General features: G+C 61.0%; 1 protein-coding gene across 1 annotated transcript; it reads left to right on the forward strand.

The window, feature by feature from the left end:
- The first annotated feature begins 747 nt into the window (after positions 1–747).
- LOC125345208 (myelin and lymphocyte protein-like) lies at positions 748–18,958 on the forward strand. Its single transcript, XM_048337425.1, has 4 exons — positions 748–914; positions 15,033–15,200; positions 15,649–15,774; positions 18,400–18,958. Exons 1-4 carry the CDS (start codon positions 822–824, stop codon positions 18,472–18,474), a joined length of 462 nt encoding a protein of 153 aa, XP_048193382.1. The 5' UTR covers positions 748–821; the 3' UTR covers positions 18,475–18,958.
- The last annotated feature ends 540 nt before the right edge of the window (positions 18,959–19,498 follow it).

Here is a 19,498-nt window from a genome sequence, read left to right on the forward strand (position 1 = left end):
GGTGGCCTTTGTGGCTCCCCGGCTTTCCGGCGGAGGAGCCGCACAGAGGAGCGGGGTGAGGCCGGGGAGGGGGACGGCAGCCGCAGCCTGGCCGACGGAGAGGCCTTGGTTCCCGCGTGGCACGCCTGGCCCCTTCCCGCGCGCCGTGAACCTGACCAGCTCGTGGGGGCGGGCTTGTGCACAATACGTGCGGGAATGGGCTTCCCTCTGTGGGGCGGAGGAAGGGAAAGAGCCGCGCGCGGCCCCCACGGGGGACGGGGGAGGCGCTGCCCGGGCCGCAGCCGGGCTGGGGGTGGGGCGGCGAGCCTGAGCCGCGGGGAGGGCGCAGGGCGGGCTGGGGGGTGCAGGAAACTCGGCGATCGCGCCACTCGCCTGGGCACCGGAACGTGGCACTGGTTGAAAAAGAAGGCGCAAAACACCCCGGGGCCGTGGCGCCGTCGGGTGGGCGAGATGCGCCTTCCCGCCCCGCGGAGGCCCGCGCCGTGGCGCCCGGGGCGGGGACGCGGCGCGGGGAGGCGGGCGGCCCGACCCCCGCGGGCCCCATCGGCCCGGCTGGACCGCGCTCCGCGAGGGAGCCCGGACGCCGTCAGCCCCGAGCCGGGGGGGGGGGGGGGCGCCCCGCGGCCGCCGGCTGGGCTCCGAGCGCCACGGGGCCCGGGCGGGGCGGGGTGGGGCGGGGCGGGGCCGGGCCGGGGCGGGGCGGGGCGGGGGCTCCCCGGCTCTTAACCCGCACCCCGGGGCGCCGCGGCCACTGCGCTGCGGAGCGGAGCGCGGAACCGCAGCCGCGCGCGCCGTCCCGAGCCCGAGGCCCGCTCGCCGGCATGGCCCCCGCGGCGGCGTCGGGGGGCGGCGCCCTGCCCAGCGGCTTCTCGGTCTTCGCCGCCTTCCCGGACCTGCTCTGCGTCCTGGAGTTTGTGAGTCGCCGGGGGGGGGGGGGGGGGGGGAGGCGGGGGGCGCGGAGGGGCCGGGGCCGGGGAGAGCGCGGGGGGGGCCGGGAGAGAGCGCGGAGGGGCCGGGGAGAGCGCGGAGGGGCCGGGGCCGGGGAGAGCGCGGAGGGGCCGGGGAGAGCGCGGAGGGGCCGGGGAGAGCGCAGTGGGGGCCGGGGCGAGCGCGGAGGGGCCGGGGGAGAGCGCGGAGGGGGGGCCGGGGAGAGCGCGGAGGGGGCCGGGGAGAGCGCAGTGGGGGCCGGGGAGAGCGCGGAGGGGCCGGGGAGAGCGCGGAGGGGCCGGGGAGAGCGCAGTGGGGGGCCGGGGAGAGCGCACTGGGGGCCGGGGAGAGCGCACTGGGGGCCGGGGAGAGCGCACTGGGGGGCCGGGGAGAGCGCGGGGGGCCGGGGGAGAGCGCGGAGGGGGGGCCGGGGAGAGCGCGGAGGGGGGGCCGGGGAGAGCGCGGAGGGGGGGCCGGGGAGAGCGCGGAGGGGGGGCCGGGGAGAGCGCGGGGGGGCCGGGGAGAGCGCGGGGGGCCGGGGAGAGCGCGGGGGGGCCGGGGAGAGCGCAGTGGGGGCCGGGGAGAGCGCAGTGGGGGCCGGGGAGAGCGCAGTGGGGGCCGGGGAGAGCGCGGAGGGGCCGGGGAGGGCGCGGAGGGCCGGGGAGAGCGCACTGGGGGGCCGGGGAGAGCGCACTGGGGGGCCGGGGAGAGCGCGGAGGGGGGGCCGGGGAGAGCGCGGAGGGGGGCCGGGGATGAGCGCGGAGGGGGGGCCGGGGAGAGCGCGGAGGGGGGGCCGGGGAGAGCGCGGAGGGGGGGCCGGGGAGAGCGCGGGGGGGGCCGGGGAGAGCGCGGGGGGCCGGGGAGAGCGCGGGGGGGCCGGGGAGGAGCGCAGTGGGGGCCGGGGGAGAGCGCAGTGGGGGCCGGGGGAGAGCGCAGTGGGGGCCGGGGAGAGCGCAGTGGGGGGCCGGGGAGAGCGCAGTGGGGGCCGGGGAGAGCGCGAGTGGGGGCCGGGGAGAGCGCAGTGGGGGCCGGGGAGAGCGCGGAGGGGCCGGGGAGGGCGCGGAGGGGCCGGGGAGAGCGCGGAGGGGGGGCCGGGAGGGGGAGAGCGCGGGGGGCCGGGGAGAGCGCGGGGGGGGCCGGGGGAGAGCGCGGGGGGGCCGGGAGAGCGCGGGGGGGCGGGGAAGAGCGCGGGGGGGGCCGGGGAGAGCGCGGGGGGGGCCGGGGAGAGCGCAGTGGGGGCCGGGGAGAGCGCAGTGGGGGGCCGGGGAGAGCGCAGTGGGGGCCGGGGAGAGCGCGGAGGGGCCGGGGCGCGCGCGGAGGGGGGCCGGGGGCGCGGGTCCCGCGTGGCGCCGGCTCCCACCCTGGGGCCTCGCTCCCCTTCCCACGGGACCGTGGGGAGAACAAGTCCCCGGGACCTCAGCGGAGAAGCCGGCTTCGTGGCCCCGATCGGGTCGGTTCCCGGGTTGGGAAGCCGCGCCGCGCCCTCGGGCTCGCCGAGCCCGGGCGTCGTGGAGAAGCCGCCTCCCCGCCCCGGGCCGCGGGCTCGGCGCCCGGGCACAGCGCCCTCGGGCCCGGGCCTGGGGAAGGAGCCCCCGCGGGGCCCGCGCAGGCTTCGGGGTCGCGAGGGGGAACGCACTTGGGGGGTTCCGGCCACCGCATGCGCTCGGGACCGAGCGGATCGGGAAATGAGAACAAGGCCGCCGCCCGCGGTCCCCGTCCCCCCAGCTCCCCAACCGTGTCCCGGGCTGGGGGAGGCGAGCAGGCCTGGCCGGCGGGCGTGGGCACCCGGCCGACCTCGAGCTGCCTCGGCGTCCGCACTGGGCCCCGCCTGGCCCGGTGGCCCCGCGACTTAGGCCGATTCCCCCGGCGGGCTCCTCATTCAGTGCTCTCCGAATCTGTAGCCCTCAGACCTCCACCAGCCTCCGGTCCCCGGAAGCCCCGTCTCGGGCCTCGAGGGGCGGGTGAGCCTCATCTGTTCCGTGGGCTGGGCCGCCTTTTCCTGAGCCGCCACCGCAGCAGCAGGGCGGCCTTCAAGAGGAGAGTGTGCGCAGCCACCTGTTTGACTGTTAGAGCGCAGCTTGGTAGAGTCGGGGAGGGAGGGGATTGAACAGCAAACACAGCAGGTTTGCGGGAGGGCAATGGGGTAGGAACATGTAGTGGGACCCGAAACCCGTATCCAGATGGACTTTAAATCTGTGGATAATGAGGGTCACAGGGGGTGACATTGGGAAGAGACGCTGAAGACTGAGTCCCACCACATAGGATAGGGACCACACAGCATAAAGTAAGAAGGGTTTGCCAGGGCAGTCAGCTTCTTAGCCAGCTCCCCCCACCACCCCCATGAGTTCCTTCCAAGCTTGAGGTTGCAGGCAAAGGCCAGGGCAATGCTAGCTGCAAGCCATAAAGGTCCAGTGCCGCGGAACCCCTTCTGGGTTGCACCATAACAGAGTCCCATTGGATCATCGTTCTCCAAATGGCTTCTCTCTTCTCTGGGGCTTCCCTTTATCATCTCTTTGCCTGTGTTTTCCTCGATGTTGGGTTTCTGAAGAGGGGCAGAAGCGGTCAGGACCCTGAGAATAAGTAGCATGGCTCCTTCAGATCTTTACACGGAGTGATCTACAGGGAGAGACAGAGCAGGCCTCCCGTGGTGAGCTGGGCAGGACAGAGAGGTTTGTAAGCAAAACAGCTTCCAGTGTCTCATGGTTTGGCCAGGGAACGCCTTACCTGTCTTTTAGCTGTTGGGTGAGCATTAGAACAAGAATCACGAGAACACAGGTGTGGTAGTTGGGCTTCATAGTTTTGCCAAATCTCATCCCCCCCCCACACCAAGCACACACGCACACCCCTGCTCAGGTCATACGGCTGTCTCTACGAAGGGACGGCCTCCAGGGCTCTCTCTGCCACCTCTTCGTCGTAGCTCAGCCCGGTGGAAAACGTGGCCCTCGGGGTAGAACAGCTCAGCCGGGCAGGGCGATCTAACCTGAGGGGACAGAAGAATCCGCTCAAGCCTCCACCACCGCCCACCTCTGCAGAGAGCTGGGTTGCAGGAATCCTCCGTGCCACCTGTTAGTGGAAACCGCCTTCTCCTGTGGGGTTCTGTGACCTGTGATAATAGAGGTTTCTAGAAAAACCTGTTGCCCAGAAAACTTCCTCTCTCAACTCTCTTAAATATTTCTCTTCCTCCTAAACTACATACACACACACACACGCACACACGCACACACCTGCCACTTGTCAAGGTGCCTCAGGTGTCTCCCAGGTCATCTGTGAATCCTCTTCTCTTTTGTAGATTGAGAGTAGTATCACGGATACCAGTGAGGGAAAGTGGAGAGCAGATAGCATTCCTTCAAGCTGTCCTGTGGACGGTGTGTATGAAGCTGTATGTGCATTGGTATGTGGAAGGAGACGGACAGCTAAAGAGCTCACACGAGGGCCTCGCGGTCCTTGGGAGGACTCTCTCCCATTATGGAATATTGTAACACAAACCCGCAAAGGACAACCAATTTTAAGATTGGGCAAATGGCTTGAAATAGACATTTCTCCAAAGAAGTATAAGTTGGAAATGAACATAGGAAATAATGCACAACCGTCACATTTGTCATTAAGGAAATGAAATAAAAACCCCAGTGAAATATCACTTCCAGGCACCAGTAGCTCACGCCTGAAATCCTAGTTAGTCAGGAGGCTGAGATCTGAGGAGCACAGTTCAAAGCCAGCCTGAGCAGAAAGTCCGTGAGACTCTTACCTCCAATAAGCTACTCAGGAAAAGCTGGAGGTGGCTCTGTGGCTTGAGTGGTAGAGCGCTAGCCTTAAGCAAAAGAAGCTCAAGTCTAGAGTTCAAGCCTCAGGATTGCCTCCCCACCCCACCCCCCCCAAAAAAGAAAGAAATATCACTTCATGCCCATTAATTTTTATTTTTCAAATGAGCCCAGCAACAAAGCCTACATGAAACTTTCAAACAACACACCTGCCTCCAATGGAAAATAACAAGTAGCTCTCAGGATACAGAGGTACTGGAACGCTCGTGTATTACATGGCATGTCAGAGACTTCTGCCACTGTGGAAAATAATTGGTGGTTTCCCCAAAAACTACCCTACGGTCCAGCAATTCCTTGCCCAGGTGAATAACCACAGAAGGGCCTCAAATGAGTCTGAGCACATGCCTGTCCACAGCAGAGCTAACAGACAGTAACCGACAGCTCATCAGCAGATGGTCTGGATAAACAAAGCGTGGTATATCCCTTTAACAGAATATTACTCAGCCTCGGAAAGGAAGGAAGTACTGCTGATTTGTTCTACATAGCCGATAAGCCATGGAAACTCTGCAAGGCGAGGCAGGCATATATACGATTCAGATTTAGGCGACATATCCAAAATAGGTAAATCCGCAGAGGAAAAAACACAAACGAATGGCTTGGGACTGAAAGGGGCAGGAGGAATAATTGACTAATGGGTATAAATTTCCTTTCAGGGTGATGAATATTTTGAAATTATATAGGAGCAAAGCTTGTACAACCCCATAAATGTACTAATTGCCACTGGACTAGTCAGGTTTTTGGATGTGCTAGTACCAGGGCTTGAACTCAGAGCCTGGATGCTGTCACTTATTTTTTTCACTCAAGGTTGGTGCTCTACCACTTGGACTTCCACTTTTGCCTTCCGGGGTGATGCATTGGAGATCAGAGTCTCATGGACTTCCTGTCAGGGCTGACTTCAAATGGAGACCAGGGGCTCTCAGCCTTTTCAGCAGCTAGGATTTCAAGGCAGAGCACCACCCCTGGCTTGCACTGGCCATTTTTAAATGTGGATCTTATGATAGATGGATTCCATCTCAAGTTTTAAAAAAAAAATTAAGAACTATTTCAAGTAGTACAAAAAAAGTATATGTAGACTTTCCGAAATACCACATACATACTGCTCTGCTTTACCAAAGCTTAATATTTTGCCTCTTGGCATTAGGGAAATAAAGCTAGCCAGATGTGCTCTCCACCCAACGGGGTATCTTGCCTTGACTGAACATGAGGTTCACCTCTCCAGAGCCGCTTTAGACACCCACACCCAACTATAAGCAAGGCATTGGGTTATGCTGTGTTTTACACCTTATGGAAATTGTATCATACTATACATATCCCTTATAATAAGCGACGTCTTTCTACACATGGACCCTGTGTCTGTTGATGGTCATTTGGGCCATTTCCTATTGATTACTGTTCGCCTGTGCAATATTGCCGAGAACGTTCTTGGAATTGCTGCTGCGGATGTCTCCCTGAGTTCACGGAGGATTTGGTTTGCAGGGTCACAGGGCAGGCTGTCGCCGTGCCGCAGTCCCAAAGCGCCATTCTCATTGATACATCCCAGCGTCAGATTCACGCGAGGAAGCCGAGGCTCGCGAGACCCAGCCGAGGCTCGCAAGACCCAGCCTCGTCGCTCCGTGTTTATAAGGCATGTCCTCCCTCCCCAAATTGTTTAACTAAGCTTCAGGCGAAACCTGGGCCCTCTCTGTCTCCTCCAGCAGGGAGTGAAGGTTCCTGTGGTTCCTCATTCTTTGCACACTTGCGTGGCATCAGACTTGGTAATTTTCTGCTCCTCCAGGGGTGGGACGTGCTAGATTCTTTTTCATTCTGTGGCGCATGGAGTTGGTGATGACTCAGGGTTCCGTTCCCCGTGCCTGACTTTCCCAGTGGAGGGGAATCCAGGGCCGACAGGAGAGGCCACCCCACTTCCGTGGCCGGCGAGGAAGCAAGCCCACTGGGGCAGGCAAGGGCTGGTCCTACAGGTAGGGCCTGGCAACCGCTGGGAGCCCCTCCCGGGACTCCCAGGCTCAGGGTGCCATGGGGTCCCCACAATACATGGAAAGCAGGTCTGGCTAAGCAGTGTGACCCCCCCCCCCCCACCTAGAAGCAGTGAAGTCGCAGGTGCACCCCCACGTGGGTCTAGGATGTAAAATGTCCACTGCCCTCTCCCAAGAGCTCCGTCGAGGCTTTGCTCCCGGCCTCTCCCCCCGGAATGAGGGGAAAGGCCTCACCCAGTGGCGGACTTTTCCTTTCAGAGCCATAACGCCCCGTTTCCTCCTCCTCCCTTCTAAGCCAGGGCCCTCAGGACACCCAGGCCGCCATGGCCAGGGAGGGGGCAGAGCAGCAGCGTTCCGTCCGGACCGCGTCTCCCGCCGGGAGCCCTCTGGCTCTTCCCACCGGTGTGAGCGTCCGGCCCCCGGAGGATGGTGACCCCAGCCGAGCGGCTCCCATCACAGGTGTGAGCCGCCGCCACCCCGCCTGGGCGCGCGGGTGTCCCGAGAGCCGCCGCGAGCCCCCACGCCAGCGAGAGGCAGACAGACGGGCAGGCGGTAGACTCGGGGAGTGGAGAGCCATCACAGAGCCACTGGGACGCCCTCTTGTCAGACGACACCCCAGCCAGGGGCCGGGGCTTACATTTATAACCTGGGGGTTTGGGGTTCAAAGCCAAACTGGACAGAGAAGCTCGCTAGCCTCCCTCTCCAGATAACCAGCAAAAAGCCGGGCTGGAGGCATAGCTCAAGTGGCAGAGCACCAGTTGTGAGAGCAAGCAAAGCCAGCAAGAGAATGAGGCTCTGAGTCCAAGTCCTAGTAGTGGCGCATACACGCACACGTGCACACACGCACGCGCACACACACACACACTTTCTAGCACTGACTGAGCTCCCTTGGCCCTCCATAAGCCAGGCTATCCCTAGAGTGTTTAACGAGGGGGCAGAACAGGGGGGCAGTTCTGGATGAGAGGCTGGGGGAGGGAGCCCGGTGTCCCGAGGTCCTCGCGGGCTGGGGTCGTGCTGTGGTCCCAGCCAGGACCCTCCCATCGGCCCTGCTTAGCCACGGAGACCGGGTCGCCGGCCCGGTCACTGGCCGGCTTTCTCGGCTGTGCCTCTGCGGAGCTGTTTAGGGCGGGGGACAGCCAGTCTCGGCGGAGGCTTTTTCCTTCCCTTCTCTCTACAGAGGGGGCGGGGAGGTGTTTGGGCTTTGAGAAGTGACTTTTCCGGTTTTTCAAGAGCCAGTAGCTTTGGTCCGGAGTCAGTGACTTTGAGCTGCTCTCTGAGTATCCAGGTGACCGCTGCCCGCCGGGCGCAGGGTCGCTGCGCAGGACGCCACCGCCATCTCTGTTCTGAGACTGTCTTTAGGCGTCCCCTTGAAGTTCCTCCTCATCTCGGGTGCGGGGGGCTGCTCTCTGCCCAGGAACTTTCAGGAGTAAGACCCCCCAGGAGGCCGCAGGTCTCAGCCTGGCCAGGGTCGGAGGCGCTGTTCACACCCACAACCCCAGCTGTTCACACCCACAACACCAGCTGGGCGAGTGGAGAGGGCGGCGCGGTTCTGCACAGCCCTGGGAAGCCCCGGGCGGGACGCACTCCCCACTCCTCTCCCCTGGGTGCTGGCATTACGAGGTCTCCATGATAATTATCTGCGCCAGGGACCCCGTGGGTACCTGCCACACCCAGGAAGGCCCCGAAGCCAGCTCGGCGGAGGGAAGGCTGCCAGCAATGTCAGCACCAACCCTGGGCGTACCTTTGCACACTTGATTGCTGTGAGGATTAAGCCAGTGTAAGGCAGTCGTGCGTGGTGGGATGGAGCAGTGTTTTCTTGGTGTGAACATCGCAGTGCATTTATTTAGACTCGACAGCCGCTATGCTACCAGGTGATATAATTGTGTAGGGCCATTCATACACACAGCCCGACATTGAGGAAGACAACGTACAGCGTACACACAGAGATTTTTAAGCAACACAACATAGTCACGGATCAGCAGCTGTTAGGTATAATTATATTTTTAATTAAATTTTATTGACAAGGTGATGTACAGAGGAGGTACAGTTACATAATAAGGCAGTGAGTACATTTCTTATTTGTTACACCCTCCCTCATTTTTCTTTCCCTTCCCTAGTTCAGGTAAGCATATCTACAATATCCAGTGTACCAAAGTCATATACGGCGAGCAGAGGTGGTACGCCGAAGGAAATCACCTAGAACACTAAACATAATGACAGCAATAGAGTCCTCCTGTGTCCTTCTCTTGGAGTTCATTTGGCTTAGCCTCATAGGTACAATCGTTAACTAACAATTCACACCCTGCTCTGCAGCTAAGGGGCCTTCCCGCACCCACAGAGGGTAGTACCTGGGGGTCTCCCGGCCCCTCGCCACCTGTTGCTTTCCGTGCTATTCCGTGCCCTTCTTGGGACGCCCTGACGGGGCGGCCAGGGCGAGCAGTGAATGGCGGCCGCACCTCCAGCCTCGGCCTCACACGGAGCCCTGCCCCTGCCCGAATGGCTGGGGAGAGCTTTCGGGGTTCTGAGTGTGACCCAGATTGCCACATCTCCCTGCAGGCAGAAGAGCCAGTCACCAGTGGGTCCGCAAGCAAGCTTCCAATTAATTTGTCTTGGGTGACACGGGATTCGCCTTCTAGAAGGTTCAGAAAAGGACCCCTTCGGGCACACGTGCGTCGTTGCCTTCCCAAGCCCCCTTTCTGCCCTGCAGAGGTGCGGGAGCAGGCCCCGACGGCAGGGGCCTGGCAGAAGGAAGGAGAACTCCTTGCTTGCGGTGCTTGGGACCCTCCCCTGGCACCTCCACCTGGAAGCCCACCGACAGCACGCGTTCCTGGCACTCAGCAACACTTTGCTTGTGCTCTCTCTCCCGGCTACACCCTGTTGGTGTTCCTGTCCAGAACAAAAGACCAGGCATTCTGGAACATTCTCAGGAAAGGGGCTAGCGTATGCTGGCTCACCTGGCTAATGTTTATGGATCACAAGATGATATCTTAACTAAAAGGCAGAAGGAGGAGACACTGCCAATGGCCACTAATTCCCAAGAGGGAGGCCCCGGCCTCTGGGAGGGACACAGCCCAGGTAAGGGGGGGTGTTTCCCCGCTGTTTGCAAGTATACACCTGTTTCATTTGTGGGTGCTTACCGCATTACTAACCCACTCGGCGACTCCTGTCCATGCCTTTCATTGTCTCCCATTCAAGCCGCTGTTGCTGGCCTGGGGTTTCTGTGGATTGTGTCTTTTGTTCAGGTGGCTTACCTCGTTTGCTTGTGTGTGTGTGCGTGTGTGTGCGTGTGTGCGCGTGTGCACGGAAACGCCTTGCTTCTGTTTATCTTGTTGAATGAAGTCAAAGGGTGTGGGTGTGGTAGGCAGAATTTTCCACCCCACGGGAGCCCGGCTGCCGGAAGTCTCTGGTCTGTGGGTCTGAGGGGCGCCTGTGGCCCACACCGCTGGGGGACAGTGGTGAAGCCCGCTGTCCTCACCCCGGTCTGTGACCGCCACGGGGCGGGGGGGGGGCCTTGATGGCGACACTGCCCCGCTGGTGTCAACGCAGACCTGAGCTCAGCCCCTGGCGCTGAAGCTCCCAGCCTCAGTTCCCCTCCGTATGAACCGGTCCCAGGCCCCCCGACTCCCGCTCTTCCGCAGCGTGGACGGAATGAGGCCGCCGCCGCGGCGGGGCGCGGTGGGTCCCCCGGAAAGAGGAACCCTGCGGGGCTCGGAGTGCTCCCCTGAGCACTGCTGCTGTTCCCTCGGGAGTAGAGCACAAGTCGGGCTCCCAGGAAGCTGCCTTTTGAGGTGCCGGGGTGCGGGGGGGGGGGAGGGAGGCCCCCATACGGACAGCCTTCTGCCCCCCGGCCGCGTTTCCTCCCCGGGACGGAGCTTCAGCATCCGGAATCACTGCACTTGCCCCCGGCCCCGTGGGAGGTGTTCTCTGGTCGCCCTGCTGCAGGCCTGACGGCGTCACTGGGACTGACGGCGTCACTGGGACTGACGGCGTCACTGGGACTGACGGCGTCACTGGGACTGACGGCGTCACTGGACCCGACTCAGCTCTTAGCGAGCCCAGAGCCACACCGGGCGGGTGAGGATAGAAGACAGGAGGAGAGGGAGGGAGAGACGGGCTCCGTCCATTGGTGAGCGTCTTGGAGCAAGGCCCCTCGCCGTGGGCGTGCGAGGCCCCTCGCCCTGGGCGTGCCCCTCCTGCTGCGCCTCTCCAGGGCACGCGCGGGGCAGCAGACAGGAGCGCCCGGCCTCTGACTGCGCAGGGGCTGACGCTCTCCGGACCCAAAGGCCGGGTCCACACCGGGTCCACGCGGACACCCGTGTGTCCTTCCACGCCCTCAGCCTCACCCCGCAGGACGGGAAGTGTCCCGCGAGGCTTGTGTGACCACGGCCGAGCCAGGTAACGGCGGGCGGGCCGCCCCCCCCCCCCCCCCCCCCCGCCGCCCCTCGCGTCCCGGCGCGCGTCATGCTCCTCTTTCCACCCCAGCACCGAGCTGCGGCCCCGGGCTGCCGTGTCCTCCCCGGCTGGACCCCACCCCGCACCTGCCTCTGCACGCGAGAAACGTGCACGGCTGCACACGCACGTACATATATATGCACAGACGGACACAGACGGGGGACTCTGCATGAGTGTGTGCATAGGCACACACACACGGCACACACGTGTGCCCCACACACCTTTCTCCGACTCACACACTGAGTCTTCTCAGCGAGTCCACCCCTAGAGCCGCGCGAAGCCTGCCAGCCTCCCCGGGAGCACTGGCCGAGAGGAAGCCGGGCACTGCTGAGGGCCATGGTTCAAAGCCAGCCGGGGGCAGGAAAGTCGGTGAGATGTATCTCCAATTCATTACCGAAATGCCGGAAGTGGAGCTGTGACCCCACGTGGTAGCACATTAGCCTTGACCACCACAACTCAAGGACGTCGCCCAGGCCCTGAGTTCAAGCCCCAGGACCGGCAAGCGCGGGCACACGCGCACACGCAGACACACAGAGTCTGGAGTTGGCGTTTGGGGAGGCTGTGGGGCTGGGCGTTGGGGTGCCGGGCTCCGAGAGGCCACGCCACCGGGACGGGGGGAGGAGGAGTCGTCGGGTTCGCATCTTGACGTCGGCTGCGGGGACCGTGACAGAGAACAGTAGGGCCCCGGGAAAGCAGCCAGAGACGCGGGGCGAGTCCTTGGCACTGGCCTCGGCGAGCGGAGCCCGGCTTCGGAAGCGCCGGGCCTGGGCATGAAGGGCTCTTTCAGCCGCACGAGGGGTAGCAGCTTCAGATGAATCTCGAGAATGTGCTGGAGAATTCCTTCCCTCCTCTGATAACAGAGCCCATTGTTAGGAGGAAGGCTTCCTCCCGTCTCCACAGCCATCGTAGCCCCTTGTGCAGAGGCAGATGAATTCTTGACTCAAGGTTCACTTTCTGGGGGACCACGTGTTCTCAAGTTCTGCCCCCCTCTCCTCGTGTCTTCCGGCCCATGGAGACAGACGCACTCCGCAGCTCATGGCAGATAGCAGTGTCTCAAGTTGGCCTGCCCACACTGCCTTCGAACTGCGGTCCTCCGATCCCAGCCTCCGGAGCTCGCTAGGATGACGGGTGTCAGCCCATAGGGCCGGGGAGGTGTTCTGCTTTTCTTTCTGATGCTTTTGAGGTGATTTTTAAGTTCTAACTCCCAGCACATTGGGGAGTGGGTAACTGGGTAGGTTTAGATCCCAGGCTACTGGGGTTTTCACTTTGTACTTTGTGATGGAGAAAGAAAGGGAGGGTGGGCTGTGTCCCCAGAGCTGACCACGGTCGCCCTCAATGCCGTCTTAGTACATGAACGAGCGTGGCAAAAATCCTTCTCACTCAGAGCTGGCACTCTACCACTTGAGCTTCCAGCTTTTTAGTGATTAATTGGAGATAAGAATATCAGGGGCTGGGGATATGGCCTAGTGGCAAGAGTGCTTGCCTTGTATACACGAAGCCCTGGGTTCGGTTCCAGCGCCAGAAGGGGCGCTGTGGCTCAAGTGGCAGAGTGCTAGCCTTGAGCAGAAAGAAGCCAGGGACAGTGCTCAGGCCCTGAGTCCAAGGCCCAGGACTGGCCAAAAGAAAAAAAAAAAAAAAGAAGAATCTCAGAGACTTTCCTGGCTGCCCAGGCCGGCTTTGAACCTCAGTCCTCAGATCTCGGCTTCCTGAGTAGCCGGGAGAACGTGAGCTGCTGACACTCAGCACGGGGGAACTTGACTTTGGGACGCTTTGTTCCTTTTGCACATTGCTCCCTGATCTTTACAGAACTCTAACTCTGCTCAGTACCCAGCCCTGGACTGCAGGAAGGATGGGTAGTTTCCCTCCTAGATATACGTGCGGGGCAGGGCCTGCGCAGCCCGCATTTAAGACAAGGTCTCAGCGTTGGAGTCAAGCTGGCGGGAGAGGCAGGTGGGATCGGGAGAGGGGCCTTGGCTGGCATCCTTGGAAAGCCAGCGGGACGTTCAGGAGGTCACCATTCCGTGTCTGGCGAGTGTTCCTGGATGTCACCCAGCCTTTGTATGATGGGGACGTGTTCCCGGGCGCTGGGCCGGGAGTCGGTGTGGCGCGTTCCGGGTGAAGGCGGCGTGTGCGGGTTCACAGGGCGCGTCCGCCCCCCCCCCCCCGGCTCTCACGCCCCCCCCCCCCCGGGGGAACCGCTTTGTCCGAGGCCCACCCGCCCCCCGCGGATGAGCGGATGGGTGCGGATCAGCCCGGCGAGTCTGGCCTCGACAGAGACGAGCGGCCCCCGGGCTGCACCTTCGGGCGGGCGGACGGCGGTTTTCCTTCTAGAAGCTACGTTTGCGAAGGGGCCCGCTCGAACCCTCACCCAGACCCTTGCTCTGGACAAATATTTGTGGGTGGGGCGCGGCGGGCGGGCGGGCGGGCGGGCGCCGTATCGGGCGCGGCCGGGCTCCGCTCCTGTTTGCTCTCCGTGCGCGGGCGGAGCCATGTGGACTGGCCTCGCTCCCGTGACCCACTCCTCCCCGTGTACTTCCGGTCATCCCGAGCTAGCCCCGATGGTGGGATCCACGCACGTGCTACGGAAATCGCTTTCACACCGCATCGTTTGGGGAACAGTGAAGAAAATACAGAGGCTACAGCGCGTCGGGGACCCATACAGTTTTTCTCGGGCATTTCATTCTTGGGGCCAGGCCTCACCCCGCGGCGCAGGCTGCCTTCCTGCTTCAGGCCGGGGTGGGGGGGTGGGGAGGGCGGAGCCGCTTCACCGGCTTTCGGGGTGTTGGCGTGCCGTGAACCCACAGGATGTGGAGGGGGCTGTCACTGGCTCCTTAGGCATCCTTTCTTCACTCGGCTGTCAGCCTGCTGGTGGGGGTGCCCTGTCCCCACTTGCGGGGGTTGTTGGGAACCATGGGCACGGTGCCAGAAGCTCCCCCCACCCCAGTTCAGTCATTTCACACTAGCCCTGCCGAGGGGGAGGGTGTCCATCGCTGCCTGCAAATGCTGAGGCCCAGGCTGCGGAGGCTGAGCCCCAGGTCTCCTCTCAGGACCCCTCAGGCGCTGGCCCAGGCTGCGGGGTGCACCCCCGTAGGGCACCGAGGAGCTGGGTGGCAGAGGCGCTTCTCAGCCAACATGCTGGTTGCTACCATTTCATAAAAGAAAAAATATTTTAATAGCAAGGCCAGTGGGAAGGAAAGAATGCCAAGCTAATACTAGGATAAAGCTAGAATACCTAAGTTCTTTCTTGGAGTGATACGTATGTGCTTCGGTTCCCTCTCCTGACAAACGGGTCAGTCCTTGACTTACGGCGCTGTTAGGAGAGTTATCTGAGTCGTGTGCTTAGACAGTGCCTAGCGTAGACGTGTAATATAAGTGTTCATTGAATTTAAGAAGTTAAATCGTATTTAAGAAATGAGGGAAGCTGGGTGCCGGTGGCTCATGCCTGTCATCCTAGCTACTCAGGAGGCTGAGTTCTGAGGATCGTGGTTCAAAGCCAGCCCTGGCAGGAAAGTCGGTGAGACTCTTATCTCCAATTAACCACTAGAAGTGGCGCTGTGGCTCCAAGTGGTAGAGCCCTAGCCTTGAGGCAGAAAGCTCAGAGACGGTGCCGAGGCCCCGAGTTCAAGCCCCATGACCCACAAAAAAGGAAGACAATGGCGGAAAGCAAACCAGTGACTTGGGTCCCTCTGCTAGGGGAATCGACACCTTTGGGGGACACGGAAGAGACATTCTGGTGAGGAACGTGCCTCGCCGGTTCTCTCCGCCGCTGCGCTGTTTCGCGCGTGACGTGGGCGGGGGGGGGGGGACCCATGGGGTGGCCCTCTCCTCCGGCCTGAGGGTCTCCCTGTTTTCTCGCCCGCAGATCTTTGGGGGCCTGGTGTGGATCCTGATCGCCTCCTCCCTGGTGCCCATCCCCCTGGTCCAGGGCTGGGTGATGTTCGTGTCCGTGTTCTGCTTCGTGGCCACCACGTCCCTGCTGGTGCTGTACGTCATGGGCGCCCACGGCGGGGAGGCCTCCTGGGTCACCCTGGTGAGTCGGCTGTGGGGTGTCTGGGGGGAGGGGGGCCTCGACCTCTCTGTCCCGGGGGGCCCAGCTTCTCCAGAGAGCGGGGGGGAGCGGCCTGCAGATGTCCTCCTGCGCACCCCAAGGCTCAGCAGCCCCGCCTCAGCTCAGACGTGCGCCCAGCAACCCGGGACTCGCCGTGAGAACGTGGTCAGGAGGCGCTGGCGGCTCTGTGTCCCCGGCTCCCCCGGTCCCCGCCGTGCCCCCGTCTCGGGGACGGAGCAGCCCCTTCTCGGCATCCTCCGCCCACGCGGGAGACGCCCCTGGCCACGTCCTCCAGGCTCCCGGCACGGGGGAGGGCGGGAGGGGGAAGCGGCCTGAGCCTTGCCGGGTGGGGACCGCGGGGCCGGGTCGGGATCTCTCCCCCGCCCCCCCCCCGCCCGCCATGACACCCCCTGCCCTTCCTGATCCGCAGGACGCGGCCTACCACTGTGTGGCTGCCATGTTTTACCTCAGCGCCTCCGTGCTGGAAGCCCTGGCCACCATCTCCATGCAGGAAGGCTTCACCTTCAAGCACTACCACGAGAACATCTCCGCCGTGGTGAGTGTCCGGCCGGCCCGGCCGCGCCCTTGCTTCTTCGTAGGCCTCACTAACGTCGGAAGGAAGTCACACGTTCCCTTCGATTCCGAAGCCGCAAAGCCCCCTGGGAGGAGACGTAGTGACCCCGAGACTCCGGAGGCTGAGATCTGAGGACTGCGGCTTCAAGACAGGCGAGGCAGGAAAGTCCTTGAGACTCTGATCTCCAGGGAACCAGCAAAAACCCAGAAGTGGAGGTGTGGCTCAAGTGGTAGAGCGCCAACCTTGAGAGAAAAAGCTAAGCGAGACCCCCGGGGGCTTAAGTTTAAACCCCAGCACCGGAACAGAGGAAGAGCGCCCGGGTCTGGCCAGCCAGGTCTTAGCCACAGGCACCGCGGCCCACGGGCGCCGCGATAGTGAAGGGCACCCACACGCCCGTCGGGGAAGGAGTTTCTTTTTAATGAAATGAGTCAGAGCCTCCGTCATTTGCTTGAGATATTTTCCCCGAGGAGTGGGCATAGGCCCTTCGGAGAGCAGAGCAGTAACTCATGACACAAAATGCATTTCCAATACATTTTCCAATAGTAGTTGAGAACCACGGGTTTCTACTCCATTCTAATTTTTTCCTCTGAGCTTTTTCAACAGGCAGTATAACATCCAGAGAAGGGAACCCAATAAACAGCTCCCAGAAACCCCCCTCTTGCCACTTTGTAATTTCTAATTATTTCTAGCATCCAGTTCGATTTTACCTGCCTTTGAACTTCATATAAATGGGACTGTCCAGGCTGCATTTTTTTCCATGGTTCGTTTCCTCTCATCAAAATGTGTTAGATTCATTCAAGTAGATTGCTTATCCTCATCGCTATATAGCAGTCCACTGTAGTGTGATAACATCTATTGCTCCATTGCACATTTGATCATGTTCCTATTTATCATCAGTGGAGTTGTCAGGTATGAGCATGCTCAGACAAAGTCAAGCGTGCCAGAATCAAGAACGTTCTCTAGAAAGCAGGTGAAATACACACGAGGTTCAGCGTAAAGCTACTGGGTTAGTATACTGGGGAGAGAAGTCATCAGTACTCTGAACTTAAGGCAGATCATGCCCAACCACAGTCTGTCCTTCAGACCCTAGAGGTGGTCATTCTAGAGAGTAGGAGGCCTTTCTCATAAACCCTCAACGTTTAGAAGCTCTCAGCATGCCCATGGCCCCCTCTCTGGTTTCTAACTAGAACAAGAAGCTCAGAAGTCTCAGTCTCAGAAGCTAAGCTTCTCTCTCTCCTTTGTGAGTGGCAGGGCTCCTTCTCCAGAGAGGTCCCCGGTGCTGGTAGAGGTTGCCGGAGGAGAGCTAGAGATTTCTGGAACAATCTGGAAGTTTCTAGATCTTAACCATGGTGGGCAATTAATGCATCATAGAGAATAGGGTTTCTGAAGGTCAAAACATGTCTGCGTAGGTCCTCATCTCTGAATGTAGCCTGGTGTGCCATTTCTCAAGCTCCTTTTCAAAATAAGTCTTTATCTTCTATACTTCTGCGACGTTCCTGCCAAAGGTTCTCCCTGGGCCTCATGTACCCCCAGATGGGCACAGGTGATTTCGGGGGTGCTGCTCACTCTTCCGTGACTGCTGTTTTTTAACAGGGCACTTGGGAGTTCCCAAACAGAGTTCTCTGGAACTCGTTATTCAGTAACCCGGTTACTCATCGCCTTGGGCCAATGAGGGCGGAGAGTTCGCCCAGGCGTAGGGACCGGGAGCGCGGACAGAGCAGTGGCATTTTCAGGAGTCACAGAAGCGTGTCCATCCTAAACGTGGTGTCTGGGATGGAAACTCTTGACCTCTGCCCAAGGTCACAAAACCCGATGCGGATGTTGAGTCTGGGAGCAGGTAAACCTTTAAAGAGATCTGCCGCCAAGAGCAGGATGACGGGAACACGCAAGCCCAATGAGCACAACAGGTGACTGGGGTCGCCTTCCAGGGCCTTCGTTCCCAGTGCTGACGTAGCTGGCCAGTCATCCCGAGGGGTTGCTGGGTGTCCCCGTGACCCCTCCACGTCCCGGGAGGCCTGACTCGTTCACTTACGCTCTCCACCCCTGGGAGACGAACAACCCTCGATGAAGCCAGGCGCTGGCTCGCACCCATCATCCCAGCTACTGGAGGCTGAGGGCTGAGGATCGCGTTAGGAGGCCATCCCAGGCAGGAACGGCTGCTAGACGCTCATCTCCAATACACTTTATTTAAAAAGCCTTACGTGGAGCCGTGGCTCCAGTGTGGTCTTGCTGGTTCTGAGGAGAGAAGTTCTCCATAGCCGTTGCTCGTGTGTCTCGGGAGGCCCTAGGGTTTGAACGTGGTGCTTGCTAGGCAGGCACGTTGTCACTCAGCGTCCTGCCCCAGGCCTAATAGCGAAGGCTATTAGTGGGGTGGTGGGGTGGTTGGTAGTTCCTCCTCACACGAAGACCCCGTGAGCAGGAGTTCGCCCCACTTGGGATTCGGCACTGAGAAGACTCCGGGTGAACACGTGGCCCTCCCAGGGAAGGAGGTGTGGGGGGACGGGCAGAGGCAGCTTGTCCATCCCCGCCCTCGGCGCCCCGCGATGCGACGTGGACAGCCCCCCCCCCGCCGTGCGCGCCCACGAGTGGTTTCTCCTTTGCTTGCAGGTGTTCTCCTACGTCGCCACGCTGCTCTACGTGGTCCACGCAGTGTTCTCGCTCCTCAGATGGAAGGCTTCCTAAAGCAGCGGCCCACGGGCGAGAGACCCGGATGAGGTCAGCTCAGCTGCCGGCACCCGGTTCTGGAACGCAGACATGGTGGTGAAAAGAGAAAACAAACCACACACACACACACACACACACACACACACACACACACACACGGAGCAGCCCTCTATTTCTTGCAGGTGTCATGTTTACGCTCCTCTCTGCCTTCTTCCAGGGGTGGGGGGCTGGCTTTGGGTAGCTTCCAGCTTTCTAGGGTCACTTTCTGTCTGAGTGTGGGGCTCGTAAGGGAATCGGAGACCAAGACCTGAGGAGGGAAAGCTAACCACCCATCTGACCAGACCTTCAGCACCACCCACTGGAATTTTCCACACACTCCTTTGAGGACTTCAACTCCGGGCAGGTTTCTAAGTCTTCATGAATATTCTGTGTCAAAGAGACTAAACCCTCAACAGAAGCCTCCAGATGCCCAAAGTGGAAGAGTGTACCCTTTGAAATACTTGACTAAGGGTCTTTATGTCCACTGGTGTTATGGAGTTGATGGCGGGTGGGGGGGGGGGTTTAATTCTTCAGCATCGCGATCTTTCTGAGGAATCCCTTGACTTTACCTGAGTCTCAGCATCAGATGACAGCACAAAGGGTGTGCTGCATATGCCTGGCCATTGTCCTCTCAGGGCATTGTGCTGAGGACCCTACCCACCCAGTAACATCCATCCACCAGGATAGCATTCCCCCCCACCCCCGAAAACTAGCCAAGAGCCAGGTGCCAGTGGCTCCCGCCTGTCATCCTAGCTTCTCAGAGAGCTGAGCTCTGAGGATCGTGATTTGAAGCCAGCCCGGGCAGGAAAGTCTATGGGACTCTAATCTCCATTATGCTACACTCGGGAAAGGACAGCAGTGGCGCTGTGGCTCAGGCGGTAGAGCACTAGCCTTGAGCACAGAGGCTCAGGGACAGTGCCTAGGCTCTGAGTTCAAGCCCCAGGACCACAAAGCAAAAACCTGGTGACGTGCCAGCCGGAGGCCACCGCTGTGCGCTGCCGGA

The sequence above is a fragment of the Perognathus longimembris genome, unplaced genomic scaffold (genome assembly GCF_023159225.1).
Source record: "Perognathus longimembris pacificus isolate PPM17 unplaced genomic scaffold, ASM2315922v1 HiC_scaffold_5393, whole genome shotgun sequence".
Taxonomy (NCBI): domain Eukaryota; kingdom Metazoa; phylum Chordata; class Mammalia; order Rodentia; family Heteromyidae; genus Perognathus; species Perognathus longimembris.

Coding starts and splice junctions, on each gene's coding strand:
- LOC125345208 (XM_048337425.1), top strand. CDS start 822: ATGGCCCCCGCGGCGGCGTCGGGGGGCGGCGCCCTGCCCAGCGGCTTC. Junction 915..15,032: donor TGCTCTGCGTCCTGGAGTTT/GTGAGTCGCCGG, acceptor TCTCGCCCGCAG/ATCTTTGGGGGCCTGGTGTG. Junction 15,775..18,399: donor ACGAGAACATCTCCGCCGTG/GTGAGTGTCCGG, acceptor CTTTGCTTGCAG/GTGTTCTCCTACGTCGCCAC.